The sequence below is a fragment of the Nannobrachium achirus genome (assembly GCF_963921795.1).
Source record: "Nannobrachium achirus genome assembly, chromosome: 2".
NCBI classification, from domain to species: Eukaryota; Metazoa; Chordata; class Actinopteri; order Myctophiformes; family Myctophidae; genus Nannobrachium; species Nannobrachium achirus.
This window is the reverse complement of record NC_137811.1, coordinates 50,652,605-50,667,148: the sequence shown is the minus strand read 5'-3', so window position 1 is coordinate 50,667,148 and position 14,544 is coordinate 50,652,605. Positions and strand designations below refer to the sequence as shown.

The window sequence follows — 14,544 nt, the reverse complement described above, 5'->3', positions numbered from 1 at the left end:
TTGGCTGAATGGCTGTTGCATCCGTTGCATGTCTGGTCCAACTGATTCAAGATTATGCCCAGGGCTGCATGTGTGGAGACAGCTAGGATTGCTCAATGTGTGTCTGTGTGTCTTGTAACATTTAGCCTGAAAGTGAGCTCTAAACAATTATCTTCACAATGTGTGCAGGAAGGAAGCTGCTGGTGCACCTGTAGAAGAGAAGTTGACAGAGGAGGTGATGATGAAGATGAAGATCTACCTGCTGCAGAACCAAGAGGACTCAATGAATGAACCTACTGATGTAGGTATTGTGATTAAGGGCATCACTGCCCTCAACAATCTTGGGGGTCTGCTGCTATCTGTTGGGACTGTTCTATGCCTTTAATCTGAGATACCCCAAGAACCTCAGATATGGTCTTGAGATGTTTCAAAAAGTACTAGTTGAGTTGGATCCTGGACACCTTTCAGCCAAAGTTCAGAGACTGAAAAAATGTCTGCTTGCCGACTACTGTTCAGCAAGATGCTCTCAGAAAGTGGGTACTGAAAGTGGATTTATTGTCAAAACAGCATTTTTGCAATGGTATTTGTTGCTGATAGTAATTAGTTAATGTAAAGTGTTTGTTTCTGGTGCATTCGAGTCATAATGCAAACAGGTCAGTTTAGCATAGAGACATTACACGTGTGCATAGTCAATATGTTTAAATGTTGAGCTACTGTAAATGCTTATTTATTATTTCATATTCCAAGTTGTGATTTTCTTTCGTGCCAAATGGCCTCTGACTGTCTTCTTTAATGTATTTTGTGGTTATGACTTACTGTTCATTTGATGGGCTCATTGTTCTTATGGTGCATAATGTTTGACAGACTGCTTACTTACAGTATGCACAGTTCAATTAGAGGTACTTATATACAGTATTGTGAACACACACTGCTCTTTAGTAAACAGAACATTTTAAAAGTGTCAGGGATACCCCTTTCCTGATCATTATCTTTAAACATATTGTTTTTGTAGGCATTGTTGCATGTCATTTACATACTTAAGTATGTTGAATGTTCATACTTGATGTGGTGTTACACTGGTCAAAATTAGTTGATTAAAAACATAATTATCTGCATAATTATTTCATGTGTATTCATTTGACATCATGTACTCCTGGAGTAAAAGGTAAAGTAAATGAAAGGGGTAAATGGTACTATATGAATTAAATCAATAAAAGTAAATGAATAGAGTAAATGTGACATATTTGTTTTGTTAAATCATACTCTAATATTCAATTAGATCTACTTAATATTTCAATGTATTTACTTGTAGTCTTTTGTGGCATTGACTGAATAATTTAATTATATCTACTCAATTTCTTTAGGTCATTGTACTCAATTTTAGTTGTTAATAAGTACGTAAAAGTTTTGGTTACTTTTACTCAAATTAATTGAGTATCATCTACCTGATTTCATAACAGTAATATTTACTCAATATTTTTGAGTGTAAAAATGTTTCACCAATAAAATTGAGTAGAGCCTAGTTTTTGTTTTTATTCAGAATATATAAAGAATGAATAGATCACAGAGTTCATAACTCTAGAACACATAGAATAAAAGTTCACCGCTTCACTTCGAACCGAGGTTTGATTTTTCTATTGATTATTCATGCCATGGAGACTTGAGTTCAATAAAACCTTTTTACATTTGTCGTATTCCTAAGACAAAACATTGATTATTGTAAATGTACCCCCATTGATTCTGTACCCCCATCCGTCAATGGGGGTACATTTATTGTAATTAAATTATTGTCTTAGGAATGCGACTAAACCCCCAAAATACTTTTGAACTCAAGTCTCCAAGGCATGAGTAATCAATAGAAAAAAAGTCATTTTGGGGGTGAACTAGTCCTTTAATACATATCATTTGGGGGTCCTTGACATGAAAAGGTTTGAGAACCTGGGGCACCCGCTGGCCTACCGGTCCAGGCGCATACCATATAGGCATTGCCACATAGGTATGGATGCCTGACGGCGTCGCCGGTTTGATTCCCGATCCGGACGACCTTTGCCGCATGTCACTCCCCGTCTCTCCCCCCATTTCCTGTCAGTCTAACTGTCCTATCCAATAAAGGCATAAAAGCCCAAAAACTCATCTTTAAAAAAATAAGAAAAGGTTTGAGAACCATCCATGACCTGACCAATGGTTTCATGTGTTGTGTCCCCAGCAGCAGCAGCAGCAGCAGCAGCAGGGTCAGGTGAGCAGCCCAGACCTGGTGGACCCAAGTGAGGAGACCACAGACACAGAGGACAACGAGGAGGAGGACCTGGGGGTCCTGGATGACCAGAGGAGCATCATCCTCCACCTGCTGTCACAGCTCAAACTGGGCATGGACCTCACACGGGTAACAACCTGCTTCTAACACAGCCAAAAGAATACTAGAAGAGTCGCCGGAAAGAAACTCACCTGGGCTGATGGTTTATGCCTTTTGATTGATTCATTGGGGTATTTAATAGAAGTTTTGGATAGGAAAAGGCACAGTTTCATGACAGTACAGTTCACTGATACAATGTCAACTAAAAAGAAACTCGGCAAGGCAAGGCTTATTTGTTATATCCTTGTTATATCCTTAATATCCTTATATACCTCTGTAAACTATGCCTAAACGGTTAAACCTACCTTATTCCTAATCTTAACCTCAGAAAGATATGCGTAATCCTAAAGTTATTTCTAACCTTATTCTCAGTAAAACAAATACAAGAATTAAAATCTCTGTGAGTTTCTTTCCGACGACTTTACCGGTTACCAGCCAAAAGCCTCAGTGCTGATTGTAACTCCAGAGTTCACCGCTTGAACGCTCTATACTTGAAAAACAGACCTGAGTTGCAGCTGTACTTTTCCCCTGTCTTCACCAAAATTCCTTATCCCTTTGTCAAAAGTAGCCGATCTACAAGCTCACAACGCCTGGCAATTTGACACGTTGTGAACTCGTAGATTTACTATTTCTGGCTAATGTTCCTCTCAGAATATGGATGCTGGGGTTCAAGTGGATAAGAGCTAAATTAACACTGAGGATTTTTGCTTTATTACCGTAGCAGAAAATGGGCATGTGAGAAATGATACTAAGCCATACTAAGATGTAATGGTAAGCCGTACATACAGTACATACAGTAACATATGTATACCATGTGATGTTTCTGGGTGTACTGACTGAGCCAGTAGGGGAGGGTCAGCTAATGCTGACTCTAACACACTATCAATCTTTTGACTTAAAAAAAGAGACATATTTTATTTAGTGGTCTCCTCTCTGACCGTACTGCTACCCAGCCACACCCACTACTGCCTGCACAACCACTGCACCTGGATCATATGATGCATGGAAAACAATAAGGATTTTTAGATTTTATTTCTAATTAATTATATTTTACTTTTTGTTTTATATAGAAATCTAGAAAAGGGGCCTAACCCCTTTTCTAGATTTCTAGGGTCTTCAGGGCTTCCAGATAGGATTGAGAAATGTAAATAGAATATTCCCTTAACTCATTTACTGCCTATGACTAGTTTGACGAGTTATATAAATGGGTCCACTCTGCCTATGACTAGTATGACGAGTTATCAATTAGCTTTAATAACTATAAAACAAAAAAGTATGATCGCCGATTCGCCGTCCATAGCGCTCTATGGACGGGCCCTATTCACAAAAACCGGATCCAGAACTTCCAAAACGGATCTTCCAAAACGCCTGTATCCTGTCTGCCGAAATCCCATCCGGTTTAATGTTACACAACACCCACGCTGGGCTCAATCGGTTTCGCTTTGGGAAATGGCAGGCTGTTTACCGTCGTAGCTTACCGTGACTGGATCGTATTGTGAATGGAATCGGTGAACCATCGCGCAATGGATTTGCGCGCGCGCCCACGTTAAAGGTAGGCAAAATCCTGGCGGTGTGGACCCTCAGAAGGGGTCTTAAAATGGGGGTAAATGAGTTTTTAATATTGATGACGGCTGATTGATCAGGGATTTCCATATATGGGCATAAATGGGGTTCTGTTAGAGTGGTTCCCATGACATCACAGTGATGTCAAAGTGTGATGTCAGAGCGGCAAACCCATGGACCGTAAAAAAGCATACACGTCCAGACAGACAGACGGAGACATGATGTGCCGTTTCACATGCTAAACTGCGACCTTCGGTCACAATTAAAATCGTATTTTTCTCATGTCTCCTTTCTCTCACTCACTCTCTCTGTCTCTCTGTGTGTCTCTCTCTCTCTCTTCTCTCTCCGAGTCTCTCTCTCTGTGTCTGGTAATTGGCTGTAATCAGCAGGCACACAGTGTTCATTCAGGTGATTGCATGCTGTGCTCTCACACTGTGCTCTCTCTCAGATCAGTGAGCCCACAGTGGTGACTGATGGACTAGTCTCATTAGCATCACAGCAATCTGAGTTCCCAGAGGTATTTTCTTCCGCCACTAGGTGGCGAAAATTGCAAGACCACAGTGGTGACTGATGGACTAGTCCTCTCATTAGCATCATCACAGTTGTGACTCGTGAGTGATGGACTAGTGCTCTCCTTAGCATGGGGAATGTGCTGACCCAATGAGTGCAGCACCTGGCTCCCCATGGTCTGGAACAGTGGTTCTCAACCTGTGGGTCTGGACCCCCAGGGGTGTCCCCAAATTATTTTGGGGGGTCCCCAGATGATTAACATAATGTGCAACATTGTTTTCTCACTCAACAGTAAACAAACCAACATAAAGGTTAAGTGACAGTGTATATGAGGGTATCTGCACATTTCTTACGTGACAATTTTAGTACTTTAAACATCTCTAAAATGACAAATTAAACATTGACCAAATTGTCAAATATTAGAGGCAGAAATTGTGAAAATAGCCGATCTGCTATGCTATCTTCTGTTATCGGCTATTTTCACAATAGAACCGTGTTATACAAAATGTAATGCCTCCACTCTTAGTGCTCGTCTGGGTAGTGGGTCCCCAGTTAAAATATGGTTATTTCGGGCGTCGCGGCCTGAAAAGGTTGAGAACCACTGGTCTGGAAAACAAGCTCTAGGCAGGGAACAAAACACATAGATTCATCTCTTCATGGAACGTAAAAAGAAAATATACGCATGATCTGAACCAATCATTCCGTCCACCCACCCTCCGTGTCAGCCATCCATATGCAGGCACTTTACTGTATATCTATACAGTACAGTACCGGTAGATACTCGTCCCATTATCTTTCCACATTGATCCATAGCAATGAGAAAAATCCACAGTGCAAATCCGACCCTCTGGCGAGGGTCCATTGAAGGGTTTAATGTAAATGTATGGGTCAATCTAAATTGACCCATACAAGTCTGTAACTCACAGACCTGACAGGTTCATTTGGTTCCATTTGTACACTGTCAGGGTTAAGGGGAGACCTTGAAATGTGAAAGTTTGAGAAACACATGTACAGCATGTACTAGTGATGCATGTTGCATCATCAGTGATGCGTTTTGCATCATATGATGCAAAACGCATCACTAGTACATGCTGAAATACTAAAATATCTCAAAAAACAGATTGAACACAAAAAATAACTCAGGATTGTGTTGATTGTGTCCCAAACAACAATAATATAAGATAGGGTTGTCCCAGAGGTGAAGTGGCCCTTTAACTTACAGTTACAGATCTCCGATTGAAATAATTCCTTTTCCAGATTATACTATCGAAGGTGACCATTTCAGTAAAGGAATTGCTCAGCAAATGTACGCTTTTGTTTATTACACTCTCTCCCTCTCTCTCTCCCTTCTCCCCACTCTCCACCCCTCTCGTCCTGGCTCTCAGGTGGTGCTTCCCACCTTCATCCTGGAGAAGCGCTCCCTGCTGGAGATGTACGCCAACTTCATGGCCCACCCGGACATGTTCCTCTCCATCACCTCCGGCTCCACACCGGAGGAGCGCATCGTGCGCTTCGTGGAGTACTACCTGACGGCGTTCCACGAGGGGCGCAAGGGCGCCGTGGCCAAGAAGCCCTACAACCCCATCCTGGGGGAGAACCTGCGCTGCTCCTGGCAGGTGCCCCGGGACCGTGTGCGGCCTCTCAGGAACAACAGCTCCGCCGGCGGTCCCAACTCTGTCCCCGCCGCCGCATCAGAGGGGGGCAACGCAGACTGCTACCGCGTTCGCTTTGTGGCCGAGCAGGTGTCCCACCACCCGCCCGTGTCGGGGTTCTACTACGAGTGCAAAGAGAGGCGGATGTGTGTCAACACCCACGTGTGGACCAAGAGCAAGTTCATGGGCATGTCTGTCGGAGTCTCCATGGTTGGGGAAGGTAAGCATATACGTTTATGCCTTAAAGGAGTAGTTCACCCCCAAAATGACTTTTTTTCAATTGATTATTCACCCCATGGAGACTTGAGTTCAATTATATTTTTTAGTTTTTTGTTGCATTCCTAAGACAAAAATACCCCCTGGGATACCCCCAAGTTGGGAAGCCTTCCTTTAAAGGAATTAAGCATACATTACGCTATCCTAGTAGTGTGGATGATGTTTGCACATGTATACTCATATAGTGCCAATCCCGTGAAGACTCGTGAAATGTAATAGAGTATCCGCAGTGCCAATCCCGAGTATACTCGTGAAAAGTAATATATTACTGTAACGGCGGATACATTACCGAGAAGAATGGCCGGAGGTCCGGAGACGAAATCCGTCGCTGATTTCGCATCATCACGGCTCCACGAGCACAAAATAGTCCCATCCATAACATTGAGGTGGACGGGGGATCTCATCTTTAATGTCCATTATCTCAAAACTACACTTTAGAAGCTAGGATGGAGGCAGATTGAATGTAGCATTTAATTGCCTGGCAGGCACCCAGGAATAGATTCTATTTGAAGACTGAAACAAGACTTGTTCTGTTAGTATCCCCGGTTCACTGGATTCAGTGTGCGATACCGCAATTAACAATGCCAATCATTGCTTGTTTTAGGTTTTCATTTCCTATGCCATGCACATTACAATGGCATAATATTTAACTTTGAACAAAAAACGCGGTAGAATGCATTTCGGTCTCTACACCTCGTGTTATTTGTTACAGAGGTTATTTGTAACGTGTGTGTTCGGGAGAATGGCAGTTTGTGCACCTATAATCCAGTTGTCATGCTACTAAATTAAGTAAGTCCACCTCAGGCACACAATGCTAACTGGTGCAAGTATCACCGCCAAACAGTCACCAGCTGTTCACAGCTTTGGGAGCGTGTGTGCGTGTGTGTGTGCGTGTGTGTTTGTTTGGTTTGAAGTCAACGATAGAGATTGAGTGATAAGGATGGAGTGAGAATTAATAATGTAATAACGTACTGCAGAGGGTTGTGAATGTATTTGTGTGTCTTATGTGTGTATCTGTGCATTTGTGTATGTGTAAGACAGACAGAGACAGAGAGAGAGAGAGAGAAAGAGAGAGAGAGAGATAGAGAGAGAGAGAGAGAGAGAGAGATAGAAAGAGAATGGAGAAGGAGAGCAGAGAAAGCAGCAATAGTGCAGTAGCCTGAGCCGTGAGCCAATTAAGCATAGATGTAATTAGGGCAGCATTACGCATTAATTAGTGGTGAGCATCCATGCTCCTCCTCACCCCCTGAGTGGTGATGTGATGTACAATATGCTAATGACTCATCAGGCAGAGAACAATTAAGGTTTACCGTCATATGGATTGAGTGTGTGTGTGTGTGTGTGTGTGTGTGTGTGTGTGTGTGTGTGTGTGTGTGTGTGTGTGTGTGTGTGTGTGTGTGTGTGTGTGCGCGCGCACGTGCGTGCGTGCGTGTGTGTGAAAGGTACCAATACCACGTTGTTGAAATACACCTGTTGCAAGTAAAAGTTCTGTATTCAAAAGTATCGACGCCAAAATATACTTAAGTACTAAAAGTTTCCAAATGTATAAAAACTCTGTTGAAAATAGCAGCTCACAATGCATCACTTTGCGACGCATTGTGAGCTGGTAGATTGGCTGTTTTAAAATAGCCATGGCTTAAGTGGTTAATGTATGTTTTACAAAATAACTACATTTTTCAAATACTTGTACAGTAGATGAGTAAAAGTACAATAATGGAGTAGAAGCTAGTAAAAGCATTGAAATACCCCAGTAAAGTTAAAATACATCAAAGTGGCACTTATTAAGTACAGTACTTGAGTACATGACATGTACTTACAGTAGTTAGTTGTTTCTACCACTGGGTGTTAGTGTGTGTAACCCTGCCACAACTTCCACCTTTCCCTAAACATTAGTCACAGCAGCTGGTAATGAACAGAATTAATTTGTTAATGTGACAGTAATTCATAATTTCTGTGAGATACAGCACATTAAATTGATTGGTCCTATATAATTGTAATTAGTTAATTGCTGAAGTACACTCAGTATTCATTGCTATATTGAGAGTAGAGTTTGTTCGCCATCTCTCCAGCTTTAGTAAACACGAAATACATTTCATTACTGTCGGGTGGAAACCTTGTATGTCCAAAACCGTTCCCTTTTTATTATTATTTGAAAAACATTTTAAAATAGTGAAAATAGACCTTCAAAAGCTCACAATGCGTTGCAATATGACACGTTGTGAACTTGTAGATCTACTATGTTCTCTACTTTTGTACGACACTCTTGTGCGATGAAGTAGGGCAGGGGTTTTCAAAGTGGGTGACGGGGCACCCTGGGGTGCCGTGACGGCAGTCCAGGGGTGCCGCGAGGTAATTTGATAATATTTGGAATTTATTTGGACACTTGAAAAAATATTTAGTATCATTTTAAACTTGAAGTACAAAGTTATTTTCAGTCAGTTCTAACCAAAATGGCTATTATCTCAACGTTTTCCTCGCAACATAATCACTAATATATCGTCACTGTCGGGCAGAAACCTTGTACCTCCAAGTTTCAAATGTGTACGTCTTTTGGTAAAGCAAAGCCCTGCTTCATCATACAGGACTGTCACACAAAAGAAAACAGACGATGTACATTGCGAGGCGTTGTGTGCTTGTAGATCTGCTGTTTTCACTAGTTTGGTGCATTTTATAGATGATAAATACAAAACGAAAGGTTTTGGACATGCAAGGTTTCCACCCGACAACGACGATATGCTATAAATATAACGTGCTGGGAGTGAAAATGATAATGTAGGGGTGCCTTGGATTAAAAAAATATATTTATGAGGTGCCCTGAGACAAAAAAGTTTTGGAATCCCTGAAGTAGGGCATTCATTCACACAACAAAACAACAACATAAAAAGTTGAAATACGGAGATACAAAGTATCTGCCCGACAGCAACAATTATTTTCAGGTCTGGATACCAACGTTAGCCAATCAGGAGAGAGAACTCATGGATACATGGATAAACAAGTGAAAGTGGAAGAGATGAAACCCAAAAAATGTGCAGTACAAAATTGGCCCTGAAACACTTTAAAACCCGACCTGACACATCTTTGTGGAGTTCTCATGTTGCTCCAGGCATGTCATCTATAATGGCAATCCCAAAATAGGGCTGCCAGGTTCAAAGTGCTTATTCTAAATTGTAGACAGTGGCGTCAGTTCAGAAAAAGCTAAGGTATGGCAACATGACTGGTGTCTTGCACGCGCGCGAAGGCGCGCGTGCAAGACACCAGTCATGTTGCCATACCTTAGCAACAGGCATGATACATTTATTTGTACATTTAAAATTTTCCCCTATAGTTTCTACAGTTTCTTGGGCTGGATATGGCAGCCTGGAGCGGTTGTTCAAGTCGGGAGAATACAAGTGTGGAGAATATCATTATAATACCTTGTTAAAGTGACAATTTTGTTAAATTTTGCATTTGTAGTTATTTTACTGTAACAACATAATAAACCAGCTCAGGTAGACAAAGAAACATCAATGGATTTATATTTAAAAGTAACTTTTATTTTCCCCCCTGGCCCTGGACCCAGGCTATGGCAGCTGCATACCCCTGCCATACCCAATTGACGCCCCTGATTGTAGATCAGCTGTTTTTGGCTATCTCTAGCACATTCCCTGTCTAGAATGACATGCGCAAAATAGGGATGGCAGGTTGAAAGTGGTTGATCTGAACTGGTGTCACACTACCTCTTCCTGCTGTCTCCTCTGTGATGGCTGTGTGCCCAAAAATAGCTGATCTACAAGCTCACAATGGGTCTTTGGTGTGTTGTGCGCTTGTACATGTAGAATAGGCTATTTTCTGATTGCGACACCAGTTATTTGTCGATGAAATTGTCCGTTTATTTAGTCGCAGTTTCAGTCATCACAGCTTAGTTTGTATTTCGTTTTTGTTTGGGGTTCGTCAGTGAAAAACGGTAGTCGCCGAACATCTTCAGTGTCGTAGTTTTAGTTGATGAAATGAACACTGTTCCACTGTGTGTGTGTGTGTGTGTGTGTGTGTGTGTGTGTGTGTGTGTGTCTCAGGTGTACTGTATCTGTTAGAACACGACGAGGAGTACGTGTTCACGTTGCCCTGTGCCTACGCTCGCTCCATCCTGACCGTGCCCTGGGTGGAGCTGGGCGGTAAGGTCACCATCAGCTGTGCCAAGACCGGCTATGCTGCCACCGTCACCTTCCACACCAAGCCCTTCTACGGAGGGAAAGTGCACAGGTACAGCAGGGCGTGTGTTAACCCACTTAACCCAAGGCCTGAAACGCATTATTTCTTTAAAGGACAACTTAGTTTTTTTTACAACAAGGGTTCATATTTTAGATTGTAATTAGAGAGAAGAAAAGATGAGTGTTAACTCATCTAGTGCCTTTCGCGTGATGTCACGCAATAAGTACTAGAGTACGTATAGTGCCGAATGCGCGATGTCGCGCGAAAAGTAATATATTACTGTAACGGCGAGTAAAAATACCTAGTACAATGGCCGACGCTCCGGAGACGAAATCCGCGCTGATTTGTCATCATCACGGCTCCACGAGCACACAATAGTCATCCCATAACATTGAGGTGGACGGCCGATCTCATCTTTAATGTCCATTATCTCAAAACAACACTTTAGAAGCGAAGATGGAGGCAGATGCTCGCTTATAAAACACATGTATAAACGCTCCTATGCAATCCAGCATGGCACCACGTAAACAATGATCGGTTCCGTCGCAGGATCCGATGACGTCAGACCGGAAGTACTTCCGGTCTAGACTTCTGGCCTTCAAAATAAGACAATGGCCGTTAATGGGGCCGGGAGGGGGCACTCTGGACCCCCTAATCCGTTAATGTCCTGGGCTCTGGATGAGTTAAAATGTTTTCATTTACTGCTTTCTATTATTTTAGCGATTTTTGTATTTTGATTAAAGTGGGTGGTGGCATGTGTACTCCCTTTAGACACAATAAGCCGGCAATTTCTTTGTTACTATTTACACACCAGCCCCCATAGGTCACTGCCCATGCCTGGCTTATTGTGTCTAAAAAGACATACTTAGCCACTTGCATGAATGCCCCCAACCTGGGGGCATGCATGCAAATCAAAACAGTTAAAATCACTAAAACGATAGCTTGTAGATCTGCTATTTTCAAACATTTTGCACTTTTACTTTTGGTATATTAAGTATATTTTGATGCCAATGCTTTCATACTTTTACTCAAGTACATTATGAATTCCGGACTTTTACCTGTAACAGAGTATTTCTACATGGCCGTATTGATACTTTTACTTAAGTAAAATATGTGATTACATTTTCCACCACTGGTTAATTCCTCACAGAGTCACGGCAGAGGTGAAGCACAACCAAACAGGAGCCATTGTGTGCAAAGCTCAGGGGGAGTGGAACGGTACCCTGGAGTTCACCTACAGCAGTGGGGAGACCAAGGTGATTGACACCTCCAAACTGCCAATCATCAAGAAGAGACTTCGGCCCATGGAAAAGCAGGGTCAATACGAGTCACGGTAAGGGAACTCGAGACCTCCTGTGGAGGTTGTTTTGACTGATTGAGTATTTTATTAGACAAAAGTGGAGAACAGAACAAGTTTAGCCAATACATTAAAAGAATGTAGTACAGTACAAGTACAGTTAAACACCCTGCCTAAAAGGAACATCCCAAATAAGTCCTTTTACGGCCTTTTTTTACGTCGGAAGTCCTTGGTATTCAACTCATGAAAAAAAAAAAAAAAGAAAGAACCATTCAAATATCATCACAGTTATAAAAACAGTATATGTACAGGGTAGGGGAGACAAGGGGGGTGGGGCTAAGGTAATTGGGGGTCGGTGCTTACTTCTCGTCTGTCTATGGGGGAAGTGATAACTACCTCCGCCTCTGGCTTCCTGAAAGGTGAGTTTTCAGGGCAGTCTTGAAGGAAGCTACATGTTTTAAGGGAAGTAGTCAAGGAATTCCACACTTGGGTGGCAGTTGTAGTAGTAGTCCTGGCATCAGGGAGGGTATCCTGGTGACTTGGTAAACTAGGCCTGTGTTGTGTGCGTGCGCGTGCAAGTAAAAGAACTTCATAACTTTTTTCATACCGGTAATCGTACATATTGTAATAATCCCAAGGCACTTCAGGATTCTTGTCACGCTGCCGAACACCAGTGTAGCTCGACACACACCGTTTGAGAAACACTAGTTTACAGATATTTTACAGACAGTTTACAGACACGTACATCAGGGACTGATGTACGTGAAACGGGTTCCTTGACACCGAGACCCCGTGCAGACGAAAACAGTCTCTATAGAAAACGGCTACATTTCATTGCGGTCTCATATTTTATCCTGCGTTCAGGGGTGAGCAACTTTAATGATGGAGAGGGCAACTATATTTTCAGACTCACTCCAGAGGGCCACAATGCATACTGTATAGACCAATTATTTGTTTACAAACATTGAGACTGAATGCACAGCTGACTGTATCATGTAATCAATTCCCAACAGATCCCCAAACCTGTTGTTTTGGGGAGCACTGGTTATTCAACCTCCTCTTGTGTGCTAGTGAGGTGCTCCCATGGGTGCGCCCTTATCGAGACATATACTGCCCTTGCAACACGTGCCTATGTGTAGCTAGACAGCTAGTTAACAGTTCCTGGGATCCTCCAATAAACACACAAGGCTTGACTTTTCTTGCAAATTTAGTGAAGTCTCTGTAGGATTTTGTAAAACTGAAACAATAAGAAAATAGAAATACATACAATGAATTAGTACCAAGGTACAAATATACACTGTAGTGTGAGAAATAGTATACAGTACATACAGTACTATTTGCATTTAAACTAGTTACAGAATGTTCCAAACACAGATCATTGTCACTGCAGCAGGACAGGCTAGCATAAATGCAGAGCACAAATGCTTAGGCTACACACTTACTGTATCAAACCAAACAATTAAACCAGCTTGCACAGAAAATATTCAAACATCAAGTTGTGCATGAAATACAGTCAATACACCGATTAACTACAACTAAAATGTACTTACAGACAAATAATGTCCAAGGCAAAAACGTTTTAAGAAGATTCTCAGCAGACCATGTGTACAGCTCCCTTGTTTACTGGAGAAATGCTGGCTCTACTGACTTAGGTTTCACTTTCGCTTTGCTTTTATACCTTTTTAACTCACCACAAGATGGCAGTAAAAAACAATATGACTGATACAATGAACTTCACTTTTTACCTTGACTTGCCATATTACCTTATTAAATGACAGAAATATTTATACTTTTTAAACGTATATTGTTAACCAATCTGCCGTTGCAAAGGCAGCACACTCCCCGCTTTGGTACAATAACATTGTATCAATACCAATATATCAACCTTAACGGAGAGTCCTTGGACGCAAGTAGCAAAACATAAGAGTTCTTTCATTAAGTCTCCTCTGACAGGAGGACTACGATCTCTGAGGCTGACCTCAGAAACACCTTGACAACTCTGTCCTTTAGAGCTTTGGAGAACTTGTAAGTCGGCATGGATTCAATCAGATCAGTGTGAGCTCTGGTAGACATGCAGGTAAAGTGTACAGCCCAGCAATTGCTGTGTGCACTACCTCCTCTCATATGACGTGTCACACTGACACCAAGACCAACACTGGCAAAAGGAGGTGGCTTTGGGGTCGGTCTGTCCATAGGCAAGTCTTTGGCTTGTGAAAACTCACTTACACTAACTGTCTCTAGGAAACATTTCCATCCTTTGCTTCCCACGTTGTCTGAGGTCCCTCTGAAGGATGTAGCAGTAGCACCATGGATGAGGTGTCCTGTGTGACAGGCTATTATCTGGCTTGAGAATCGCTTGAACTGTTCAGGGCTTGACTGAGACCTGAAGGCTTTGGTACCCAGAGTTGTGACTTCAGGTCGAATCTCAGCATCAGCTTCAGGCTCAGCAAGGTTGAAGAGGTTGGATTCAGATGTGTCCTTCGTGTTTAACTGTGACAAGAGGGCAAGGATTGAAAACCAACCACTAAGCTGTAGATTGGCTGCAGGTGTAGACTTGTTGGCATGATCTGTGCGGTTCAGGTCAGCTGCAACATGGTCAGAGTGTGTGGATCTTCCAATCCGAGTTACCAGGTTGCTGTCCTTGTCTTGGTCGGTGTGTGTATCCATGATGACCAGGGACGATCTGTCATCTATGGATAGTACTGGTTTGTCGTCGTTATCCTTGG

At 42.3% G+C, this 14,544-nt stretch overlaps 1 protein-coding gene across 1 annotated transcript in view; it reads left to right on the top strand.

Moving 5' to 3' along the window:
• Window positions 1-1,737: 1,737 nt before the first annotated feature.
• The window catches only part of LOC308298801 (oxysterol-binding protein-related protein 10-like), a gene marked incomplete at both ends in the record, with an annotated part of 66,172 nt that continues 53,365 nt past the window's right edge, over window positions 1,738-14,544 (top strand). The window contains 5 exons of the mRNA XM_080742476.1: window positions 1,738-1,743; window positions 2,186-2,362; window positions 5,791-6,306; window positions 10,355-10,572; window positions 11,672-11,854. Coding sequence (XP_080598602.1) covers window positions 1,738-1,743; window positions 2,186-2,362; window positions 5,791-6,306; window positions 10,355-10,572; window positions 11,672-11,854 — 1,100 coding nt within the window. The remainder of the gene's footprint in view (window positions 1,744-2,185; window positions 2,363-5,790; window positions 6,307-10,354; window positions 10,573-11,671; window positions 11,855-14,544) is intronic.